This window comes from Oreochromis niloticus, linkage group LG10 (assembly GCF_001858045.2).
Source record: "Oreochromis niloticus isolate F11D_XX linkage group LG10, O_niloticus_UMD_NMBU, whole genome shotgun sequence".
In the NCBI taxonomy this organism is placed as follows: Eukaryota; Metazoa; Chordata; class Actinopteri; order Cichliformes; family Cichlidae; genus Oreochromis; species Oreochromis niloticus.
In genome coordinates this window covers 17,911,594-17,933,917 of record NC_031975.2, presented here as the reverse complement: position 1 = coordinate 17,933,917, position 22,324 = coordinate 17,911,594, and the positions used below count along the sequence as shown (strand labels likewise).

At 37.2% G+C, this 22,324-nt stretch overlaps 2 protein-coding genes and 1 pseudogene across 3 annotated transcripts; all 3 read left to right on the top strand.

Annotated features, from left to right (window-relative positions):
* Positions 1-3,756: 3,756 nt before the first annotated feature.
* On the top strand, positions 3,757-5,201 carry LOC100706283 (claudin-4-like). The gene has a single exon (XM_003446913.5). It carries the CDS (start codon positions 3,807-3,809, stop codon positions 4,368-4,370), a length of 564 nt encoding a protein of 187 aa, XP_003446961.1. The 5' UTR covers positions 3,757-3,806; the 3' UTR covers positions 4,371-5,201.
* A 2,035-nt stretch (positions 5,202-7,236) lies between these two features.
* Positions 7,237-8,246, top strand: LOC100706551 (claudin-4-like; annotated as a pseudogene).
* Positions 8,247-16,973: 8,727 nt separating this feature from the next.
* On the top strand, positions 16,974-22,273 carry LOC102080286 (claudin-4-like). Of its 2 annotated transcripts, XM_019363652.1 has the most exons (2): positions 16,974-17,586; positions 22,248-22,273. In XM_019363652.1, the coding sequence occupies exons 1-2, from the start codon at positions 17,034-17,036 to the stop codon at positions 22,271-22,273; spliced, it is 579 nt and encodes a 192-aa protein (XP_019219197.1). In that variant the 5' UTR covers positions 16,974-17,033. The 2 variants fall into 2 exon arrangements, with proteins under 2 accessions (XP_019219197.1, XP_025766739.1); XM_025910954.1 differs by lacking the exon at positions 22,248-22,273 and having other exon boundaries at positions 16,974-17,700.
* The last annotated feature ends 51 nt before the right edge of the window (positions 22,274-22,324 follow it).

The following is a 22,324-nucleotide window of genomic DNA, read 5'->3' as shown; positions in this document are numbered from 1 at the left end:
GACAGTGAATCCAATGTTTTAAGTGTAGGTCAGTGTGAATAGTGTCCTCATTTTTTTTTTCATTTTCTTTCTTTATGTAAGATTGCATGCCAGTAAAATTTTATAATAAGTGAAGGTGTATATGTACAAGCAAGTGATATTATGTTCTTTTTTTTATCTGATCATGATGGATCTTTTTCTGTGAATATTTAATGAACATCATCAGAACGTGTTTGTGTTTATGTAGATCTCTCAGGATTTAAAAGACTAATGAGAATTAAAGTTTTATTTTATTAAAGATCAAGAGTCGGGGAGAGGAAAATATTTTTATCAAAGACAACACTGTTGAGCTTCATTCTTTGCATTTCTAAGTTACAGTGTATTTACAGTGTAAATATCTGTTATAAAAACCAAGCAATGTGTTACATTTTATTAAATGTGTTTTATCAGTTCACAACAGTGTGTCATCAACACGACATTTAATAAGAAGATGAGTTAATTTGGTCCAAGAGATGTTACTTTTTTTTTTAAATCAATGAACATCTTCATTTGAAAGATTATTTTTATTTTATCATTATTATTATTAAAAAATAAAACTGCAAAAAAAGGTTTTTTATATGTTTTAATTTGTGTCTGTATACGTGTGTGTCAGTCTGTGGTTATGCTTTATCATTCAAGCAACAGGCTAGATGTACTGCAGGAAACACATGTTCATCATGGTTAACAAATGTAGTTGCATATGCAGTTTAGTTGAACATTAAAGAAAGTTATTTTGTAATACATGAAACCACAAAGAGTCAGTTTTGATTTGCTTTATTATTTTGAAAGTGCTCCTAGGAAAAGCTAAACTAAACTGACATTAAATAGCAAAACACTGCCACAGAAGACTGAGCTGTTCTATAAATAGTTCAACCTACTTGCTGCACACATTTTCTGTGCTAAATGTTTTACACTGAAATAACATGTTAGTATCAAACCCAGCATTCACATGTGAAGACTGATAACATTTGTTTAATGCTAATGTTTCGTTCTAGTTGTGGAAGTAAACACAAAAATTCTTGTGTAGATATTTTTTTTCCACTTTTAAAAGATGTAGTAGTTTGCCTTTGCATGTAAATGCCAAATTAAAACCTCAGTGTGTGAGATGCTGGTGTTTTTTCACCTCTGAATGCAAACATAGAGAAAAAGACACTGGATGGTCTGTTTGTCTTTTTCTAAATAAATTTGTTGTGAAATGTTTAATTCATATTTAAACATTCAATTATAGCGTCTTGATGCATTCTCAATCATCCAGGAAAGTAAATCTCCAAAAGTTGAATCTGTTCATCTGGACGTAGCGTTTTGTGGGAGAAACGTTTCGTCACTCATCCAAGTGACTTCTTCAGTCTCAGCTGACTGCAGGTTTCCCCAAACCTTATAAACAGTACATTTGCATAATGACTGAAACCAGCCCACTGAAGGAACAATGGGCTGTGAGGTCAGTTCCTTAATCATAATTATGCAAATTCCCATGACCATTGATCAACAATCACTGACCAAAACCCACTGATCAAAGAACACTGATCAATGGCCATGAGTACCATTCACAGAGAGTTGGGGAATGGCTGCAATCACAGCATTGTAAGATGGCGAAAGATGTACTCAATTATAGCATATTCATAACATATAATATATTCAATTATATCAACACTGTTATTATTAGTTTACCCACAGGGAACTGTCGCATTTCCAGCTATAAAGCAGGATTGGACAAGCTACAAAAATAAAGAAATTACTGTAGATCGCACATCAGTGGAAATCATACCTATATTAGCATATATTACCACATTAGATTGGTTACTTTGTATAAATACTTAAAGTCTGTGTTTACCTGTCAAACATGAGGAATGTGTTTGTGTTAGAATCCATTAGTGTTTTCTCTTTAAAGAAGATGAGCCTGATATTCACACTGTCATGGTTCTGGGTCATTCGACCCAGCATTTTGAGTTTAGGATTTCTTTCTGTTGTATTGTTATGTTTTAGTTTTCTATTACTTAGTTTAGTCGTGGTTTTTCCTGCTAAGTTACTTCTACTCCTGGCACATGTTTTCGCTTTTCATTAAGTTCCTGTCTTCCTGTGTCGTCTGCTCCTGGGTCCTTACCTCGCCACACATGATTTGCATCCAGATCGTTTTACACACACACACCCTACATGCCAGTGCAGAGAGACATGTATAGATTGGCAGTGAAGTCACTCTGAAAATCACCTGTTCTTCCTTCAAACTCTACTTTAGCATCTGCTGTGAATAAATTTCACACTTTTCAGTGAAAAATAACTTACAATGAAAGAATTTCTCGCTCAGCTGTCTCACAGATAAATTACTGCAGCTCTCAATAATACACCACTCAACACAGTCAACACTCCGATCTGGGTTTGGTTTTGGCCATCGGCTTTCTAAGGAGCATCATCCCCTGCGCTCTCCCCTATTGGATTGTCATGGCCGTCATTGGTCAAAACAAATTGTTCAGATAATTGAAGAGGGTTTGTGGATGAGTTATGTGGTCCAGAGTACATGACAGATGGAGTGCAAAGCAGTACTGCAGGCTGCCAGAGTACTCATTGCCATCTTCATGCTCTTTGGAGGTTTTAGGATTCTGTTTGGTGCGGTCTGAGAAATTGTATCAATTTTGTGCTGGACAAAAGGCAAACTACAGTACTTAAGAAGGTATTGCTTCCGGAATAGTCTTTCTAAATACAGCTGTTTAGGTGTTTATACTGTTCTCCTGGACAACCAGCTTTATCATTCATGCTTTTTCCAACCCAATTATGATCAATCCTAAGAACAGGGATTTGGGAGCGCCAGTCAAGATCAACCGGTGCACTAGACGGCTGCTGAGAAGAGCCAATCCTATCAATGCAGGAACACACCGTAGTTCCCCTTGTTCTCTAAGTGGGCACATGCCTTTAGTCTTCCTCTCCCTTTCATTGTCCTCTCTTAATAAATAGCATTTTGAATACTCTTTCTAAAATCAGAACACATTATAGCATACAGTCTGCATATAGTATGTTTAGACCACTGGTTCCAGGGGTCATTTTCTAGCTCCTTCTGTATCAAAATAATTTCAAATGTTCCATGTAATAGTTTGGGCGTACAGCATTATTCCAACAACTTTAGGTACTGAAGTCCTGAAGAAGTTTTTGAAAATCACAATGTCACAGCATCTGTTCCCTTAAACTAATCTCACTGAAAAAGAAAGAGTGACAGCCTGAACAGGTAATAAATCAAAAATGAGCTGAGGTCACTCTGAAAGTCATGTGTTCTGCCTGGGCACATTTCAGTGATAATAAAGGAAGTGAGATTCCTTTAACATCACTGAAACAGCTTACCCTTTGATTTTAGTTGTGTTTTATCACCTCAATTCTGAATAAATGAAAAGTTGACACTGACACTAAAGTACCCCTGAGGTAGTGTTATTTTTTCCACTATTATCTGTTGGGGACATATAGCAGTTCATTTAGAATAGTTAGTATCATTCAACTAAAAAAAGAGCTTTTTCAAAATATTTCAAATGATAAAATAAGCAATTATATCGTTGTGCCTCTTTTGGTACATGCATCTCTGTAACTCTGTGTTTCATTTAGAAACAGTTTTTTAGCTAAAGGGTAGTACTAAATAATCAGCCAACTTTAAACATGTGAATACTCATTGAGGAAGCTACAGATAACATCTCTGATTATAAAAACCACCTACAAACCACTTCCTACTCAGCTCTTTGCTCACAGATAAGCTACTGCAGCTCTCAAGAATACGCCATTTTCTTCTTAGAAGAACACAAGAAATCATTATAATGAAGGCTAGTGGAAGGCAGCTTCTGGGTTTGGTCTTTGCCATCTTCGGCTCTCTTGGATGCATGGCCATCTGCATCGGCTCCACTTGGAAATTTACTCAGAATAAGGGGCTGGGTTTGTGGAAGTACTGTGAGAGTCGGGACTATTACTACGGGACAGCATGTGAAGCTTATAATTCTCTGGATGTACCTCAAGAACTGAAGGCTGCCAGAGCGCTCACCATCATGGCCATCATCATCTGTGTTTTTGGGGTCATGCTTGGTGTGGTTGGGGGCAACTGCACCACCAATGTTCAGGATGAAAGGCAAAAGACTAAAGAGGCCTTTGTTTCTGGAATTGCCTTCATCATTGCAGGTGTCTTGGTGCTCATACCAGTCTGCTGGACCACAATCACCATCACTCACAAATCCAACGACACTCGGGACAGAATGGGAGCTGCACTCTACATCGGGTGGGTGTCTGTAGGGCTGCTGTTACCGGGTGGAAGTCTCCTCTGCAGCTCCCGTCCACTCAAAAAGGAGACTAGCTATGATGTTAAGTACTCCAAACCTCCCTCTGTGTAAATTAGGGTCTTGTAAAAACAAAAACCAAAAGCAGTTAATTAGAAAGAGTAAAAGCTCTTTGAAACTTAAATGTGTGATTTGGATGAGTAGTAAAATCCAAAGTGTGTGAATTTAAACTTTCTGTAAAATCTGACTGAGCAGCCACAATTTAAATCTATGATTTTTTTAAACTGGTTCAAAATTAATAGTGATTTGGATTGTTGTCTTACTTGCTGTTTTTAAATACTTCTCTTCATATTTTTTTGTGCTTGTTTGTTTAATGTGTGATCATATACCATTAAACGGTACTTTAAATTAACACACAAGCATGTGAGATCAGGCATTACTTTGTTGCATCTGATAGCAGTGGCTCTTTTTTTGTCAATCAGCTAAATAAAGAGTCTGATTACAATTTGTGTTTGTGTTTATGTCTTCATTCATAAGAGACTAAGGAGTTGTGTATATTTTGCATAAAGAGTGGGTCAAGGGAGAGAAAAATATTCAATTCAATTCAGTCATATTTATTTATGCAGGTACCTCAAGGTACTTTGTGTTACAATAATAGAATAACCAACAGAAGTACATTGATTTGACCACTGGCATAAAGATGTATTTTATGTTTTTTGTTCACAAATAGTCTAATAATGAAATACAGTGTAGTGCAAACACGTGGCCCAGGGGCCACTTGTGGCCCATGCCAACCCTACTTGTAGCCCATATATTGACGTGACGAAATATAAAGCAATTTGGCCCTTGAAGTTACTTTTTTTGTTATGAGTTTGTTGTTGACTGCAATGTTAAAATAAGTTCTTTAAAAGCAAAAAATAAATAAATAATATGAATGCAATATGAGCAGAGAGCACAAACATGTTGAGGGATTTGCAGTGTTAGTTCAGTATTGAGAGACTTATTTTTAAAGAAAACAATTTTCACTACAGTCAAAAACTAACGTGTACACTTATGTCTGCATTTTTATTTTTTTAAATATGAATAAAATTATAGGAGAAGTGCTGCCACGTGTCTGGCCAGAAAGAGAGTACCTATGTGTTTATTTGGTATTTATTAAAGGCTTCGGTTAGTTAAGAGTGAGAAAAAAGAATTGCATTCACGTTTGCAGTTTTGTCTTGTTATACAATAATTGAAATAAAAAAACAACACACAAAACACTACATTTTCAGAAATATTAGTGGGTGTTTTCTTGTTTGTTTGTTTTTTGTACTAATTGAACACTAAGGTGGCCCTCCAATGAGATGACGGTGCCAGCCGTGGCCAACGGCTCATTTAAATTTGAGACCCTTGGTGTTGTGGGTGATTTAAAATCCAAAACTTTTACCGTCCTCATAATGACACGGGGAAGGGCTTGATTAAACACTTAAACTGCTAAAATTAGCTTTGGACTTTTAATCATATGTTAGTTTGTAGTGATTTAATCATTAAAAATGTTTTAGGAATTCACATTATGTACAAATGAAATGAAATGAAAAATTAAAAAGTAAAAATAATAATAGTAAAAACAACAACAACAACAATAATAATAATAATAATAATAATAATAACAGTGTTGACACAGAATATCTGCGAGGCAAAGGAAACACCATGAGGCCACTTCTTTTTCAGTTTAGAATATAATTTAGTGCCAAACAGGTCTGATTATTAGTCTATTAAAGACGCACAATCATACTTTAATGCAGCGGTCCCCAACCCCCGGGCCTCGGACCGGTACCGGTCCGTGAGTCGTTTGGTACCGGGCCGCGAGAGTTGAGGCTCAGGTGTGAAATGTATGGTTTTCAGGGTTTTTATCGGTTTTCAACGTTATTTTGTTATCGTTTTTATCGTTAACTCGGTTTTCCTGGGTCTTTTCACGTGTGTTATGAATAAATCTTCTTTTTTTTCGGTACCGGGACTAGTTTTATTTTGTTGTATTCATCCGCGACACCTCATTGCCGGTCCGTGAAAATATTGTCGGGCATAAACCGGTCCGTGGCGCAAAAAAGGTTGGGGACCGCTGCTTTAGTGAGAAAACCTCAAATCAAAAATCAAATAAAATCCAAAGTAAGATGTTTTTCTTTGTTTTATAACTTTTCATTACTCTTCTAGGCATAGCTTGAAATAAAAAATTAAAAAGCTTGAAATAAAAAAGTGGGCATGCTCACCTTACTTTTTGGACTGCAGCTATCTCTAAGCCGTTCTTTATATAGTTTAACCTACTTTCAGTGCTTATTTCCTCTGCTAAACGTTTCATGCTTAAATAAGAGGTTAGAATCAAACCCAGCATTTACATGTGAAGACTGATTAATCCAATTTGTTTATTGTTGTTTGTCTGTTTCCGAAGAAAGTTTATCTTTTCTTTTTCTTTAAACTATTCTGATGTTTTGTTGCAGGTGTGGGAGTAAACACACACATTCTTGTATAGATTGTTTTCTATATTAAAATGATGTAGAATGAGTTGGGTGTGAGATACTGATTTTAGCAGTTTCAAGAGTAAACATCAAAAAGACAGAGTGGAGCAGGTTTAATTTTGTCTTTTTTAGGAAAGAAAACACAGACAGTCATAACGATACACAAGTACATATTTACCTAAAGTTACACGGTCTTATCTTATTGACTGTTTCTGAAGAAAGTTTGGCTTTTATCTTTTATTTGCTTATTTATTTGACACAAGAGACACAGCATCTGGATGTTCCCCTCTAAAATTCAGTGAAGTGAGTAGTGGTGGTATGTACGAAAGAGGATTAAGGCCATTGGAAAAGGAAAAAGTGGGCACGTCTTTTTTTTAAGGAGGAAAAAAATTTTTTAGGTGAGGAAAATGATGAGGCAAAAAGAGAAAAGGGAATCACTGATGATGCAACACGATGATGTCACAACCACAAAGACGGTGGTGTGGTGATTGGGAGCTTGAAAGCCTTGCAATTATACGGAAAAGCTTGAAAACTTCATCCTGGGAATTTGACCCAGAGAATCTCTAGCTTGAAACTAGGTTAATTACCAAGAAGGCGTTCAGGTTGGTTATACAGAGATGTGGTTCAGAGTGTAAAGTAAACAATTTCATGCTTAAGTGAGGAACCCACAGTCAGCCACTTCCCCCTCAAGTCTTTTCTGCAGCTCTCAAAAAAACCCATCAGCACAGCCTCATCATGACAGCTGGGTGTAGACGGATTCTAGGTTTGGTATTGGCTATCATCGGCTTTCTGGGGAGCGTCGTCACCTGTGCTCTCCCGCAATGGATTGTCTCACCCTTAACTGGTCAAAACATTTACACTGCTTAGATAATTTGGCAAGGTTTGTGGATGAGCTGTGTGCACCACATTACAGGGCAGATGCAGTGTGAAGCCTATGATTCTATGTTGGTCTCACCTACAGCACTGCAGGCTGCCAGAGCACTCATCATCATTGCCATTATCTACGGGTTATTTGGGATCCTGTTTGGTGTCTTCGGGGACAACTGCAGAAATTCTGTGCTAAACAAAAGGCGAAAGAACAAAGGAGCCATAGCTTCTGGAGTTGTCTTCATCATTGCAGGTGTCTTGATGCTCATACCTATCGCCGGGACAACCAGTAACCTCTTTAATACTTTCTACAACCCAACCTCGATCAGCGCTCATAGAAGAAAGCTTGGGCTGTCGCTTTACATCGGCTGGTGCTCTACGGGGCTACTGTTCCTAGGAGGGAGCTTCCTCTGTTGCTTCTGTTTCTGCAAAAATAAAATCGACTCTGAGGTTAGCTTCTTCAGCTCCTGTCCTTGTATAAATGAGATGGACTTTGAGGTTGAGTTGGACTGTTTTGATTTTTAGATATCACACCATGTATTTATAACAAGAAAAAAGTTTTGTCGAAGTTATATCTTCTCAAAGATAGATCTGTACAGAGGGCATAGAGGATATAGACCCATATTTTATATTTAACACCCACTCTTATTTTGCTTATTTATGCTGTTGATATATTGACAAGATACTCACAGAATTTCTTTTTCTGGGATTTGTGGAAAGTTCAAAGCATGTGCATTTAAAAATGCTACAATGTCTGACTGTGTAGCCAGTTTGTGTCTGGACCTCATCTTTGATTTTACCCTTTCTTTATGAAACTGATTGAACATTGATGACTATATGATGGATTTGCATTTGTAGTTTGAATAATTTTATTCTGATTGTGTTTTTTTGTTTTGTTATGGTATATATGTAGATGAAATGAATGTGCATATTTACTAACATGTGTTCTTTTATTCATCTTATCATTGCACTTGCTTTTTTGCCAAACGTCTAAATAAACAATGTAAAAATAAATTTGTGTTTCAGTTTATTTTTGACTATCGTCAAATTATATCCCAAACAAACAAAAGAAGAAAATGCAAAGCTTGGTGAATAATGTTAGGATGAAAAAAAAAATCTTAGAGCAAATTAAGTGAAGCCAACAGGGGGAAACATAATAAATAAATGTGCAATATGATACTACCAAATATCAATGAAAAACAAGTCTACACAGGATTTTTTGCAGTCAGTGCCATTTTATTTCTTGTCATGTCAAGAATTGGAACTCTTCCTGAATATGCCCTCTGTCTCAGTCTTAGGTCTGTGGTCGCCCTGTATCATTCAAGCAACTGTTTAGATGCACATGCCCATCATATTGACCACTTACTGGGTAGGATGTGAATTGATTTACATTCAAATAAGTTACTTGGTGATTCAGTGTATATTTTGTTCTGAATAAAAAAATAGCTGATACTGTTTCTAAGATTCCAACAGAGCAGTGGCATTTTTTCCAGCACTGTTTTCAGAGTCAGTGTACGGTTTTTACTAAGCTAACTACCTTTAATTTAGTAAACTCCCACCGTAAGGGTGTGTTTTAACTGATGAAACTGTGTCATACTCAGGCTCGGACATCTGATTACTGCCTTTTACAAGCTTTATTGCACAAGTATAAGCTGACACCAGTACAGTAACATCAATGAAAAGAAGATCCGGCAGGTAGGATCTATGAGCGGCTGTTAACACATTCCATCCCAGACTTACACAAATCACTCCGTCTTAAATAAAATTGTCATTTAAAGCAAATACGGGTCTGGTTTAGGGATGGGTACCGGTGTCCGGTGCCACATAAACGGTAGTAACCAGACCGAAAAGCAGCGCACATTTCGGTGCTTTATTTCGGTGCTTTTTTTTTCCTGAGCCAATTCTAGCCAATCATTTTACGTTTCCGAGGATAGTAGGCGGGGCCAGGTACGTACGTTCTTTCAGAGCAGAGCTACAGATTAAAAATGCCCAAGGCGAAGCGGTCAAAAGTCTGGCTGTACTTCACAGCCAAAGGTGCAAATTCAGCAGCCTGCAACAAGTGCTTTAAGCTGATACTGTGATGCTGTCAAAGGAGGTAACACCTCAAATCTGATGAAACACCTGGCGACGCATAGCGTTTTTTTTTAAAGCCGAGAAATTTGCCGTGTTTGATAGCTTGCTGCGAGACCTCACACCGTGCACATCTACTGCGGGTGTGGTCCCTGTTAGCGGACCTGGAGTTAGCAACATCCCCCCAAAAGAGTAGAGTCCTGGCCCCTAGCCCTGTCAGTGTAGCAGAAATGATGAGGATGATGATGGCAGCAGCAGCCGTTCTCCTCTGCGTGAGTAGCTTCATGTTGTTCGTGTGTAATTAACGTTGAGTACGCTAACCACATTATTACATTAATGCATGTAAGGTGAACTTGCAAACACCGTCGTAGTTACATGCGGCTGTCTTCTTGTTTGATGGCAGATACTCCCTTCACCCTGGCCCAAAAGGCTAAAATGACCAAAGAAAAAGTGGAAAACAGTTAAACATGAGAGGTTTTTGGACAAAGTGTGTGTTTTTTCCATTGTTTAAGCACTGCTTCCAGCCAAGAGTGAGACCATATATGCCCTATAGCTGCAGAAAAGGCTAACATTGTTATCTTTTTACAAAAAAACCAGCTGAACATGAGAGGTTTTTGGACCAATTTTGTGTTCTCCATTCTTTAAGCACCGGTTTGAGCACCGTTTAAGCACCGGCACCGTTTCAAAAGTACTGGTTTGGCACCGGTATCAGATAAAACCTAAACGATACCCATCCCTAGTCTGGTTGATAATAAATCACAACAAAATACATTGGCATGTTAGAAATATGGGAAAAAACCACACAGTCAGTATCCGTAAATTATATTTAATATAAAAGCTCTCAATTTAATTCACTTTCAGTTATTTGTCTTCATATTAGACTTTTAAACAGCACAGAGTTTTTTCAGCTCAGAGGCAACATGAGAAAACCTGGCTGAAGAACGATCACTTACCTTGATAACCAGCCTTTTTCTGTGAGCTGATCCGTTCCTTCTGTTTCTCACCTGCCTGCTCAACCTCCAGTGGTTATCGAGCCCCAGGAAACAAACTAGGAGACTCCCCATCTGGAAAACCTCCCCCTGTAATTCAACCCCCCACCCCTGGCCCCAGAATTTGAAAAAAAAAAAAAAATCTGCATCATCTTTGTGCCTCCACAGTTATTGGCTTATTCCTTGTGTAAGGGTGAAAACCTAAGACTTCTATAAGCTGCATTTGGGTTCATGCATAACCCTTGGCCATGTCAACCTTGACACAAATGGCACATATTCAGAATTTTGACCAAATTTATGAATATACCTTTTATCTGTTTTTCTTATTTGTTTGCATCTTGTTTATTATAGTAAACAGGCTACTCACATTTTTCTTTCTGGGATATGTGGTATATTCATTACTTTTAAGACTGCAATAAAATCTTCAGATTGTGTTTTATTTTCTAATGTATTGTCATATGAATGTGAGACAATGTGTTTCTGTCTTGATGCATGCTTAATCATCCAAGACTAATGACATAAAAACATTGTTAACAAAGATAACTTCACTCTTTGTATTTCTAAGTTTGATTAGAAGACACTTCTTCAAAACACTAAATAAGGCTACTTTTTTAAAAATGTGCTTCTCCAGCTCAGAAACATCCAATGTTAGTCTTAACACAACACATGTGTGCTTCACTGTCAGTTGTGTCCAATAGTTAATAGAAAGATGAATTAAGTTCATTTAAGAAATGTTAAAAGTTGCTTTGATGGACAAACATCATTTATAACGTATTATAAGTGACCAAATTCAAAGTTTCTGGAAACATGGAAGAATTAATTAAATTAGTTGAGTTAAGGTAAATTGCGGACAGTTCGTGGATTACTATAAATGCTAAAGATACAGTCATATGTTCTGTCTCAAATCCCAGAATCTGCATCCGCTGTCAATAAATGTCACATATGTCACATATGTCAGTGATATTAATTAATTTAGATTGCTTTGTTTACATTTAAACATCTTATTTAGTGATTCTTATTGTCATTTGTTACAAAGTGAAAATACTGAAATTAAAAAAAGTTGATATCAAAAATATGTTTGTAGGTGATGATGCTGAGATCCATTGACTGAATTCCACCTTCATACCAACTTTAGTGTCTAATATCAAGACAGTATAAACAGTGTACTCTGAGTGTAGAGGACGGAAGTCAGCCAGGACAACTTATAAAACATCTGCTGACATCTGGATGAATTCAGGTGCGTACATCCACAAAAAGCAGCAGGTCAGCTGATCACAGCTTATATTAAGAAAATCTGCTGTAGCTCTCACTAGAAGTTATTGAGAGTTGCAATTCTTTTCTCTACACTGTTATGGATTTTTTATGACATATATACCTGTATACACTGAACATATACTCACATATATACTATGTCACCATATATACTCGTATACACTATATACATACCTACACTTGAGTGTTTATCTAATAGAATCACTGTGATAAGCATTTAACCTGCATGTTTAAGATCACAAGACCCACACCTTTAGACCAAATATTATTCACAAATATATTAATGAAGTTTGTGCCACTTGTTGAATGAGTATATGTGATCAATACTGTCTGAAGTGTAGTGATTAGGATCAATAAGTAACCTTTGATTGTATTTTGGCCGGTGGTAACTAGTCCAAACAAACGGTTTAATAAACTTGGCCCCACTAAGCTGCACCTGGAAGCCTCTCCGCTGCCAGAAGGTGGTGAACCACCCATCTCTAACCCATAAAGTAAGTAAATTTTGCCCGCTTAGAGTGCACCTGGGACACTTTTTGCCTGTCTCCAGTTGCCAAAGTTGTGAAAAACCCTTCTTTAACGGATATAGTAGCCCACCCCTGGCAGCAAACCTGACAAAGCTGTCAGGAGGATTAATTGTTTTCTCTCCGCAGTATGTTTGATATCTGTAGTTTTGCAGACTTTTGGCCTTAAAACTGTCAAAAGGACCCAATTAAAATGATTGGTGTTGGGAACAGCGCTCAGAGAGTTATGTAGTAGTACCAGAAAGTTATCTAACACAAGTGTCAGAGATTTAAGAAAAACAAAGTGCAAACTGACAACTGATTCGGGAAAAGCATTGACAAATATATTATATCGATAATTCGGGGTAATGTTGACATTTGTAGAAATACGTATTAGTTTAAATTTAATGCGGATCAAGTAAAAAACAAGGAATGAAAAATACCCAACAGCAGGAGAAGGGGTCATTGACCCAATGTAAAGAGGAGGGTCGAGATGCCCCGGTCTGCTGCTGCTGCTGCTTTTTTTCCCCGTCTGTCATTTCGTGTGTCTTTGTTGTTTGTGCTTATAGGCTCTTCACCCTGGGGTTTGCTTTGCTTTGCTTTCTGCTATTATTTTGCTGTAAAATGTACGGTTTTGCTGTTCATATGATTCTGTGTATTGAACTCTGTTCCAAGAATTCTACTCTTTTACAGATGATCTTTTTGAGTGATTTGATTTTAATTGGATCTGAAAAGCTGGACCTCCACATCATTTGCGTAATAGGGTTATCATATTGGTTTCAAAATTTGTGACCACAAACCCAAACCATTAAAGCTGATTTTAGGGTTCCTCCACCAACTAAATCCACTTTAACCCCTTTCATACTCATCTTCCTGTTTAGGGGCAAAGTCCCCCTCTAGAATGTGAGCAGCAGAAAGTAGAGATAAATTTGATTTTCCTTCTTTTTCTTCTGATTCAAGCTCAGTACATTTATTAGAATTAAAATTTAGACTGAAATAAAGTTTTTATTCCTTTCTACCAATATTATTTTGTCATTACTTTAATGTAGCACACTGTTCAGTTAGCTTTGCATCAAATCAGCTGATAGAAACAAAGAGTTAATTTTACTTTCTAACTCTGGGAGCAGTTCAGAGCCTGTGCATTTTCACCTTTACTTGTTTAAAAAAAGTTGAATCAGTACTTTAATGTTTACTTGAGTATTTTTCAACACTAGTATGTGTATTTCTACTTAAGTACAGAATGTCTGTACTTTTACCACCTCTGCCAAATATGAATGAAAACTCAACCTAAGCAAAGCAAATATTCAAAACTGAAAAAACAACAACAAACCAAGTCAAACAGAGAATAATAAACAGAAACTGAAAGTCCAAAACTGAAAACGCTGTGCCAAAACCCCATGATTATGACAGCATGCATTATTTAAAAGCCTTAAAAACAAGAATGCAATTAGCAAATTCATAATGTATTAATCTTTTCCAGTCTTATTATTTGATTTGATTCCTTAAGCTGTAACTTCTCCTGAGTCATAACGATTATGTAATAGAGTAATATTTTAAGACTTATAAATATAACTTATGACTGTGATATGGAGAATCAGCATTGATGTTCAAATGTGTTCACAATGATCAACAAGTTTGATAACTGCGGCTTTAGCTGTGTAAATGACCCAACACGCCGCTCTTGCGATCGATTTAAGAGTTTTTATTGATTTTGCACATATACAACTTCCTTGGTTATGCATACAATGACAGCCAACTTTGCATTTGGCTCCACACACTGCTCTCTTCTGTTCTTCCACCTCACTATAAGAAAGTGTAGCCGGATGGGCTACTCGCCATTCTCTTTTTCTCTCTCTCTCCCTCGCTTGCTCTACCGCCCTCACTCTCTCCTGCGCTCGCTCTCGGCTACGCAACTAGGTTCATTGGGAACCCACCTGCATATTGATTGCAGGGTGGCGTCAGTCCGTATAAAGTTAAGCCGGTGTTCTCCTGGATTGTTCCTCCCGTGCGTTTGGCGAAAAGCAGCAGTGAATGCTGGCACACGGCTACAGATCGATCAGCAAGTGAGCAGATCGCATGACTACAGGTAGGCTCTCGCTTAACCTCCGATTACCGGAATTTGGAATAATATAGTTTCGCGGCCGTTTCTGTTTCACTCCAGCGTTGCGGAGAGAGGTGCTCGAGTTATCTTCACCAGTGCAGTATAGCACCTCTGGTCCTGGGGTAAGTTGTTAAAACTATTTTTATTAGCATTCACAATTACAGGAGGCTAAGGTTACATTTATCCTTTCTTTTTGTGTGATTTTTCTTTTGGGTCCACGGCTGCTGGTAAGTTCAAGTTCCATGATTGTTTTATTGTACTTTTAGGACACTGTCAACTACGACGCTACGTTTCGTTTTCTAATATTTTATTATTTATTTTTTTAACTATAAATAAAACTGTATTAATATTGGAGCCAACCTGCCTCGGTGCGCATCCTTGAATCTGTGCGGCCTCTTTTATTTGCTTTTATTTATTTATTTATTTTTCTGAAATATTTCCTGAGGGTGGAAGTCCCCTAGGTGACGTTGTTGTTTTTATTAGTTTTTATCTAACCCCGCCGACCACTTGGTCACAAAAGGAAAAACCTCAATAGGCCATCTGTCCCTCCACCTTCCCTGGCACTGCACCTTGAGCTCACTGCACCATCCCTCACCTGCAGTTGAGACGGGGACCAAACCTCCACCACAAGCTTTGATTGGAACCTTGGTGGTTTAATCTCTGGCTGCATGCCAAATATATACATAAAAATACAGAAACACACACACACACACACACACACACACACACACACACACATAAAACATATTAAGGATTGTACATTAACATAAAACTGTTGTCGGAACCATACTGAATTTCACCAGAGAAACACACACACACACACACATGAAGAGAGAGAGAGAGTATGCATAGTATGCAAACGGCTACCAAACAGCCATCATAATTCGTCATACAATGAGAACAGGACAAATCAACAATTGACAATTAATTGATTGGCTAATTAAAATCTGTAACATAATGTATTGTTTGGAGTTTAGTCTGTTACTATTTTTACTATTTCTTCTTGGAGCAACTGTAACCCATATAATTTCCTTAGGGATTAATAAAGTATTCTGATTGTTTCACGATGACCTGCCATTATCCAATGACACATCTGCTGTATCTTTTGCACGTTTCTCCTCCTCTTCTTTTCTCTTTTTTCTAAACTGAGCACCTGATGGCTTTGAACTTTTCTTGTCCATCTTCCACTTGTTTTAATTTTGCACTCCAGTATGAACACCCATTCCCCAACCCGAAGATCACCACAACATAACCTAACAGACCTACACCTTAGTTCACAGATTCACTTTGTCTAGGGGTTTTTTTCTGGGATTTCGCACAACCCAGGATTCAAATCATGAATGCATAATGGGCTTGGATTTACAACATTATGAATGAAATGTGCTCTATTTGGAAGCAGCCCCCCCAACCCCTTTCGACGGGTTGTGTGTGAGACTTTAGATCATCAAACTGTAAATTATAAATTTTACATTGTTATTGATCCCTTTACCCCTAGTCCTAAAGTGTATATTTATTTTCTTACTCTTCTTATATTTATTGTTTGTTTACTTGCACTGCTGTAACAGGAGCCTCGTCGTCTCGTCTCTCTATATACTGGACTGTATGTAGCGGAGATGACAATAAAGTTTACTTTGACTTCAGCAGCGAGCAGGCGCACCGAGGGCTCTCGCGCTCACTTTTCGCGTATGAATTTCGAAAAAAACATCGGTGCAAATTATAAGTCTGTATCATGATGTCTGGTGTTTTCGTGTTTGTTTGTTTTTATTTTCTTTTATTTTGCGAGTTGATTATTAGACGCTGCTCCAGCCAGCCAGAGAATCCCCCGCCGCCCCGCCCTCTCCTCCCTGTGCCGCAAGCAGCAGGCGCACCTCGCAAACGGAGGGCGCCCTTACTCCCAGCAAATGGGCGATAGAAAACCGATCGGTGCCTATGACATTCCCAATATGTGCTGGCATGACGTCGGGGCAACTTGAGTACGAGCAATTTTTATTTTTTATTTTTTATTATTTTTTTTTTTGGCGATGCCCGTGATGCCTCCCCCCACCACGATGCCGCCACGGGCAACCGCCCGTGTCGCCCGTATCAAAAACCACTACTGGATGTGTGTGACTGTTAGAAAGCACTTAAGGACAGAAAAAGGTGCTTGTGTGAATGAGTAAAAGAGGCATGTTGTCTGAAGCGCTTTGAGTGCTCTGGGAACGGAGAAAAGAAGAATTGGTCCATTTACCATTTCACAGATTTCTTGAAAAGTGTGCGTCATCCAAGAAACAATTTCATGTCTTTTTCAAATGAATTTTTAAAAAAATCTGCTAATATGCAGATTTTCTGTATGAAAGGGTGGGGTTCTTTATATGTAACTTTCCATGCAGCAGCGCACAAGCACCTAAAACCACTTCCTGCCTGACTGCTTTCATGCAGATAAATTACTGCAGCTCTCAAGAACACACCATCTTTCCTCTTTGACGAGATCAGCAGAGCTCATCACAATGGCTGACTGTAAGCTTCCGGGTTTGGTCTTGGCTATCATCGGCGTTTTGGGGAGCATCATTACCTGTGTGCTCCCCATGTGGAGAGTGACAGCCTTCATTGGTGCCAACATCGTCACAGCTCAGATAATCCAGGAAGGCTTGTGGATGAGTTGTGTGATCCAGAGTACGGGCCAGATGCAGTGTAAGGTCTATGATTCAATGTTGGCCTTACCTCGTGCTCTGCAGACTAGCAGAGCACTCGTCGTCATCGCCATCCTGTTAGGGTTCTTTGGGATCCTGTTTGGTGTAATTGGGTACAGCTGCAGTAACTGTAGGATGGATCAAAGGAAAAGGAGCAAAGTGACTATAGCTTCTGGGGTTATCGTCATCATTGCAGGTGTCTTGCTCCTAATCCCTGTGTCTTGGACAGCCCACATTATCATTCACGAGTTCTACAACCCAATTTTAATCAGTGCTCAGAGGAGGGAGCTGGGCTCATCGCTTTACATCGGCTGGGGCTCTGCAGGACTGCTGTTCTTGGGAGGAGGCCTCCTCTGCAGCTCCCGTCCTCGTATGAATGACACGGACTGTGAGGTTAGGTACTCCAACAGCCGTGCTGTGTAAGTCCTACATTTAAATATACAACCCGCTATTGAAAACAAGAAAAAGGGGTTTTCAAAGTTTCACCTCCTGTGTGCCCCCTGAGTACAACAACAAATTAGATATTTTATTTGTACGCTTAGGAAAATTGTATTGCAGCAGAAATCACATCATACTTCTGTAAATTAGGAAAGTAACGTGATTCAAATAAGCAGCAATGTTTGCAGTACAAGTGTTTAACTTTACTGAAGTTTTTACTTTTGCATCCAGAATATATTGAGGGAACACAGTTCAGTGTTTTGAATCTCTTTGTGTGCATAAAGAGAATCAAATACAACAAATTACAATAAATTTTCTAATATATTTTACACCATGATAGAAATTTAGTTCACATTTCTTTTAGTTTAGGCTGTGTAATATATATTATATAGGTTATTTACACTGTTACACTATTTACACACAAAGTCTAGAAGTCTAGGCCTCATCTTTGACTGGTCTTTCTTTTTTTGTTGAACAGTTTTCTTCTGTTTTTTGTGTCTTTCTTATAATGTATATGTAATATGAAATTAAGGTAAACATTAGAAGCATGTAAGATCATGTGTTTGCTTTTTTTAATCTTAGCATAGCCACTCTTTTTTTTAAAAAAAAAACAGTATAATAAACAGAGTAAAAAGTAATTGGGTTTTCAGTTTATGCAGTACTTCCTATATTTATGGGACTAGATGCGAATTAAATTGAAATCAGTTTTAACTGGTTCAATATTAATGATCATGTCACAGATTTGCATTTTCTAGCTGAATAGTTTTCAGATTGTATTTGTTTTGTTTTGTGTTTGTTGTACTGCATATGCAGCAAAAATTAGCAAGCATTTTTACAAGCAGATGAGTTCACGTGTTTGTTTTTTTTATCATGGTGTGTTTTTTTGTCAAAAGGTGAAATAAAATGAGCGAACAACTCTGTGTTTATAGACTTCTCCCTTTTTGAAAGACTAATGAGTTTTGTAGACTCTTTTATTCAACAATGAGATGGAAGATGGAAGACAATGCTGCCACACTTAGCTCTTATTTCCAAGTTTTATTAGAACATACTTGTTAAAAAGACTCAAAAGTAATTTTGTTTTGTTTTCAGCACGTATCGAACTTCATACAATGTATGAATTGTATCTTTTTTTAAATTCTGTCACAAAGTTGAAGAGACACACCATTAAAAAATTCTACCAATTATGTCATGGTTCAGGTTTTATAGGGTTAAAATAATGGTTCAAATCTTTGGTTAAAACTACTAAATTTAAACCAGGTCCAAATGTCCAACACTTTTTACAGTTCTGGTGAATTTTTATAACCCTGAATAAAGTCAAACACACAGTCATTTTTATTTCTCTTGATGTGTGATACAAAGGAGATGGAACCAAAAACTATTGCTGATTAAACGAAGAAAACGAAAGCAATTATAGGAACATGTAAACAGATGGCAGTGATGACTGGAAAAGAACAAATGAGGAAAGTGAAAATATAGAAAAACACACAGCCTGCAAAGTAAGCCAGAAAGGTCCAAACTCACACACGGGGGAACAGTGGACCTGGCCAATTAGACTGCAAAGGCTGGGTCCTCAGGAGGATGCAGCCTCTGAATTTGGACACCCCTGCTGTTTCCAGCCAGACAGTAATAACGGTGACATTTAACTTATTTTATCTGATAAATAAACACTGTAAAATTAAAGTTTTTTTGTATATATATGTATATATATTACCCCCCCACCCCACCCCCAACAGCCCTTTTGAATGTCTGACCAGAAAGAGAGTACCAGTGTGTTTATTTGGTAGGTCAATGAAAGGCTTCAGTTAGGAGGGAGGAAAAGAATCAGCGTTCATGTTTGCAGTTTTGTCTTGTTATATTTAAAAAAACAGACAAACACCACATTTTAGGAACTATTTGTGGGTGTTTTCTTGTTTGTTTGTTTTGTTTTTGTTCTAATTGAACAGTAAAGTGACAGCTCCAGCAGTGGCCAACGGCTCATTTAAGCTTGAGACCCTTGGTGTAGTGGGTGATTGAAATTAAAAATACTTTCCTTATAATGACACGGGGAAGGGCTTGATTAAACACTTAACTTGCTAAAATTAGCTTTGGGCTTTTAATCATGTGTTAGTTTGTAGTTATTTTAACTAACAATATTTTTAGCAATTCACATTATGTACAAATTAAATGAAATGAAAAGTTAAAAAGTAATAATAATAATAACAATAATAACAATAATAATAATAATAATAATAATAATAATAATAATAATAATAATAGCAATGACACAGAATATCTGCAAGGCAAAGCCTCGCAAGTGGGGGAAAATACAGGAACCCGTATGAGGCCACTTCTTTTCCAGTTTAGAATATAATTTAGTGCCAAACAGGTCTGATTATTAGTCTATTAAAGACACACAATCATCCTTTAATGATAAAACCTCAAATCAAAAATCAAATAAAAGAAAAGCCAAAGTAAGACGTCTTATTTTCTTTGTTACATTTTCATTACTCTTCTCTTCTAGGCATAGCTTGAAATGAAAAAGTAAAGTGAGCATCAAACCATTGCTACAAACTTTTGTGGCATTTGCTGTTTGGACTGCGGTTATCTCTAAGCTGTTCTTTATATAGTTCAACCTACTTTCAGGCTTTCTAAGTAACCATGAAGTGAAGACGGAGTCAACTTCTCCTTTAATTATTACAAGCACCTAAAAACCACTTCCTGCTTAACTCCTTTCATGCAGATAAATTACTGCAGCTCTCAAAAACACACCATCTTTACTCTTTGAAGAGATCAGCAGAGCTCATCATGATAGCGGGCTGTAAGCTTCTTGGTTTGGTCTTGGCTATCATTGTTTTTTGGGGGAGCATCATCACCTGTGTGCTGCAGCCCAAACTATCACATGTGATCATTTGTCCTTCATCACTGTACTCCTGTTTTACAAATAAACTGATTAGTCCTTTCATGAGTTTGTGTCAGAACATGACAGACTTCATTTTAAGAACCATAAAAGTCTGAAAGATAATATAATTATTGTTATAATGTTTATATTTACAGATAATACTGTTATTTTTGACCATTTTATTTAACTTAAAATCTATTACTAAAATGAGATAATATGTTATGGGAACAGCTTTGTCTCTTTGAAGTAACCACACAAGAGAACAAGAGAAACAGAAACACAGTCCTCTCTTTTTTACTCATCTGGAGTCACACTGGACATTTCAGGTCAGGTTTGTTTTTCGCATGAGTTCTGCTGATGGGGAGTGAGAAAAGATTTGAATCCAATATCGTAAGTCAGTACACTTCAAAGAAAAAAAATATTTCACTCATTACATTTTTTTATGATGAGCAAACCAACAAAATAAAACATGCAGTGTCAGCAGCAATAAACGGTATGTGTGCATAATGTTATGTCTTAAAGTCCAATTATTTAGTAACACTAACACTAACGGCGCTGATTTACATTCTTTATCAAGCTTTGATTTTTTCATTTTTAATTAAGTTCTTCATTTACATCACATCTCAGTTCATATTTTAATATTGTGCTATCAGTATCGTTTTACTGTAGCCTATGTCTTGTCGAGCAGAGTAACGAGTAAACAAGCAAACCTCAGTTAACTTCTCGTCTCGGTATGAAAACCACTTCCTGCTCAGCCATCTCTACAAATTACTGTACTTTTCAAGAATGCACCTTAATATTTTTTTTTTATTATTATTATTTATGGACACAGAAGTGTCTGGGTCACTGTGGATTATGGATTATATATACCAACAAATGAGGAAACTCCATTAAGTGTCACAGCATCTGCATGTTCAGTAAAGTGAATAAAAAGTGACAGCTTGAGGTAAATGAAAACTGTCACTAGCCGAGCAGGCAACAAACTGCAAATAGAGGATCCAGTGAAGAAGATGAACTTTGTATCACTCAAACACTTCCATGAGCTACAACTGTAAACTATTAGTAAAGTCACTCTGAAAGTGTGCGTTCTTCCTGGCAACTCTATAATAATAACATGCGGTGAATAAATCTCACATATTTCAGGGATTCAGAAGAAATTTCTGGATCCTTTGATCTATACTGGAACAGCTTCATGATTCATTTGTATTTTATCAAAAATCTTGAATAAATAAACAACTTGTAATAAAACTGAAATTGCCAAAGTCCAGTTTCAGTGTTGATTATTTGGCAGGTCCCCTTCTCTGCATTATTAACACAATTAAACAGTGTCTCTGTGCTGTGTGGGTAAGATAAGATAAGATGACCTTTATTAGTCCCACAGGTGGGAAATTTGTTTCATTACAGCAAAAGTGCAAAGTTATGTAGCAGAAATTAGAAAACACTGGAATGCAATAAAAAATAAAATAAAATACTATATACAATAGAATAAAATAGAATAATATATACAATAGAATAAAAATAGAATACAAATGCTATATACAACTGAGTAAGAAAATACAAAAGTACAACTTTGTCAGAAAAAGAATTGCACATATAGCAGTCTTGTTGCACATGTGTGGGTAGAGGGAATTTGTGCATGTACCTAGGTTTAAGCTAAATAGAACCGTTTTTGAGGATGGATTATTATTAATATTTTTACAAGCGCTTGACCACAGCAAAAAAAAATAGGAAATATACATAAATATACATATGTGTGTGTGTGTCTGTGTAAGAGAAACTAAAGGAAGTTTCA

Coding starts and splice junctions, on each gene's coding strand:
- LOC100706283 (XM_003446913.5), top strand. CDS start 3,807: ATGAAGGCTAGTGGAAGGCAGCTTCTGGGTTTGGTCTTTGCCATCTTC.
- LOC102080286 (XM_025910954.1), top strand. CDS start 17,034: ATGGCTGACTGTAAGCTTCCGGGTTTGGTCTTGGCTATCATCGGCGTT.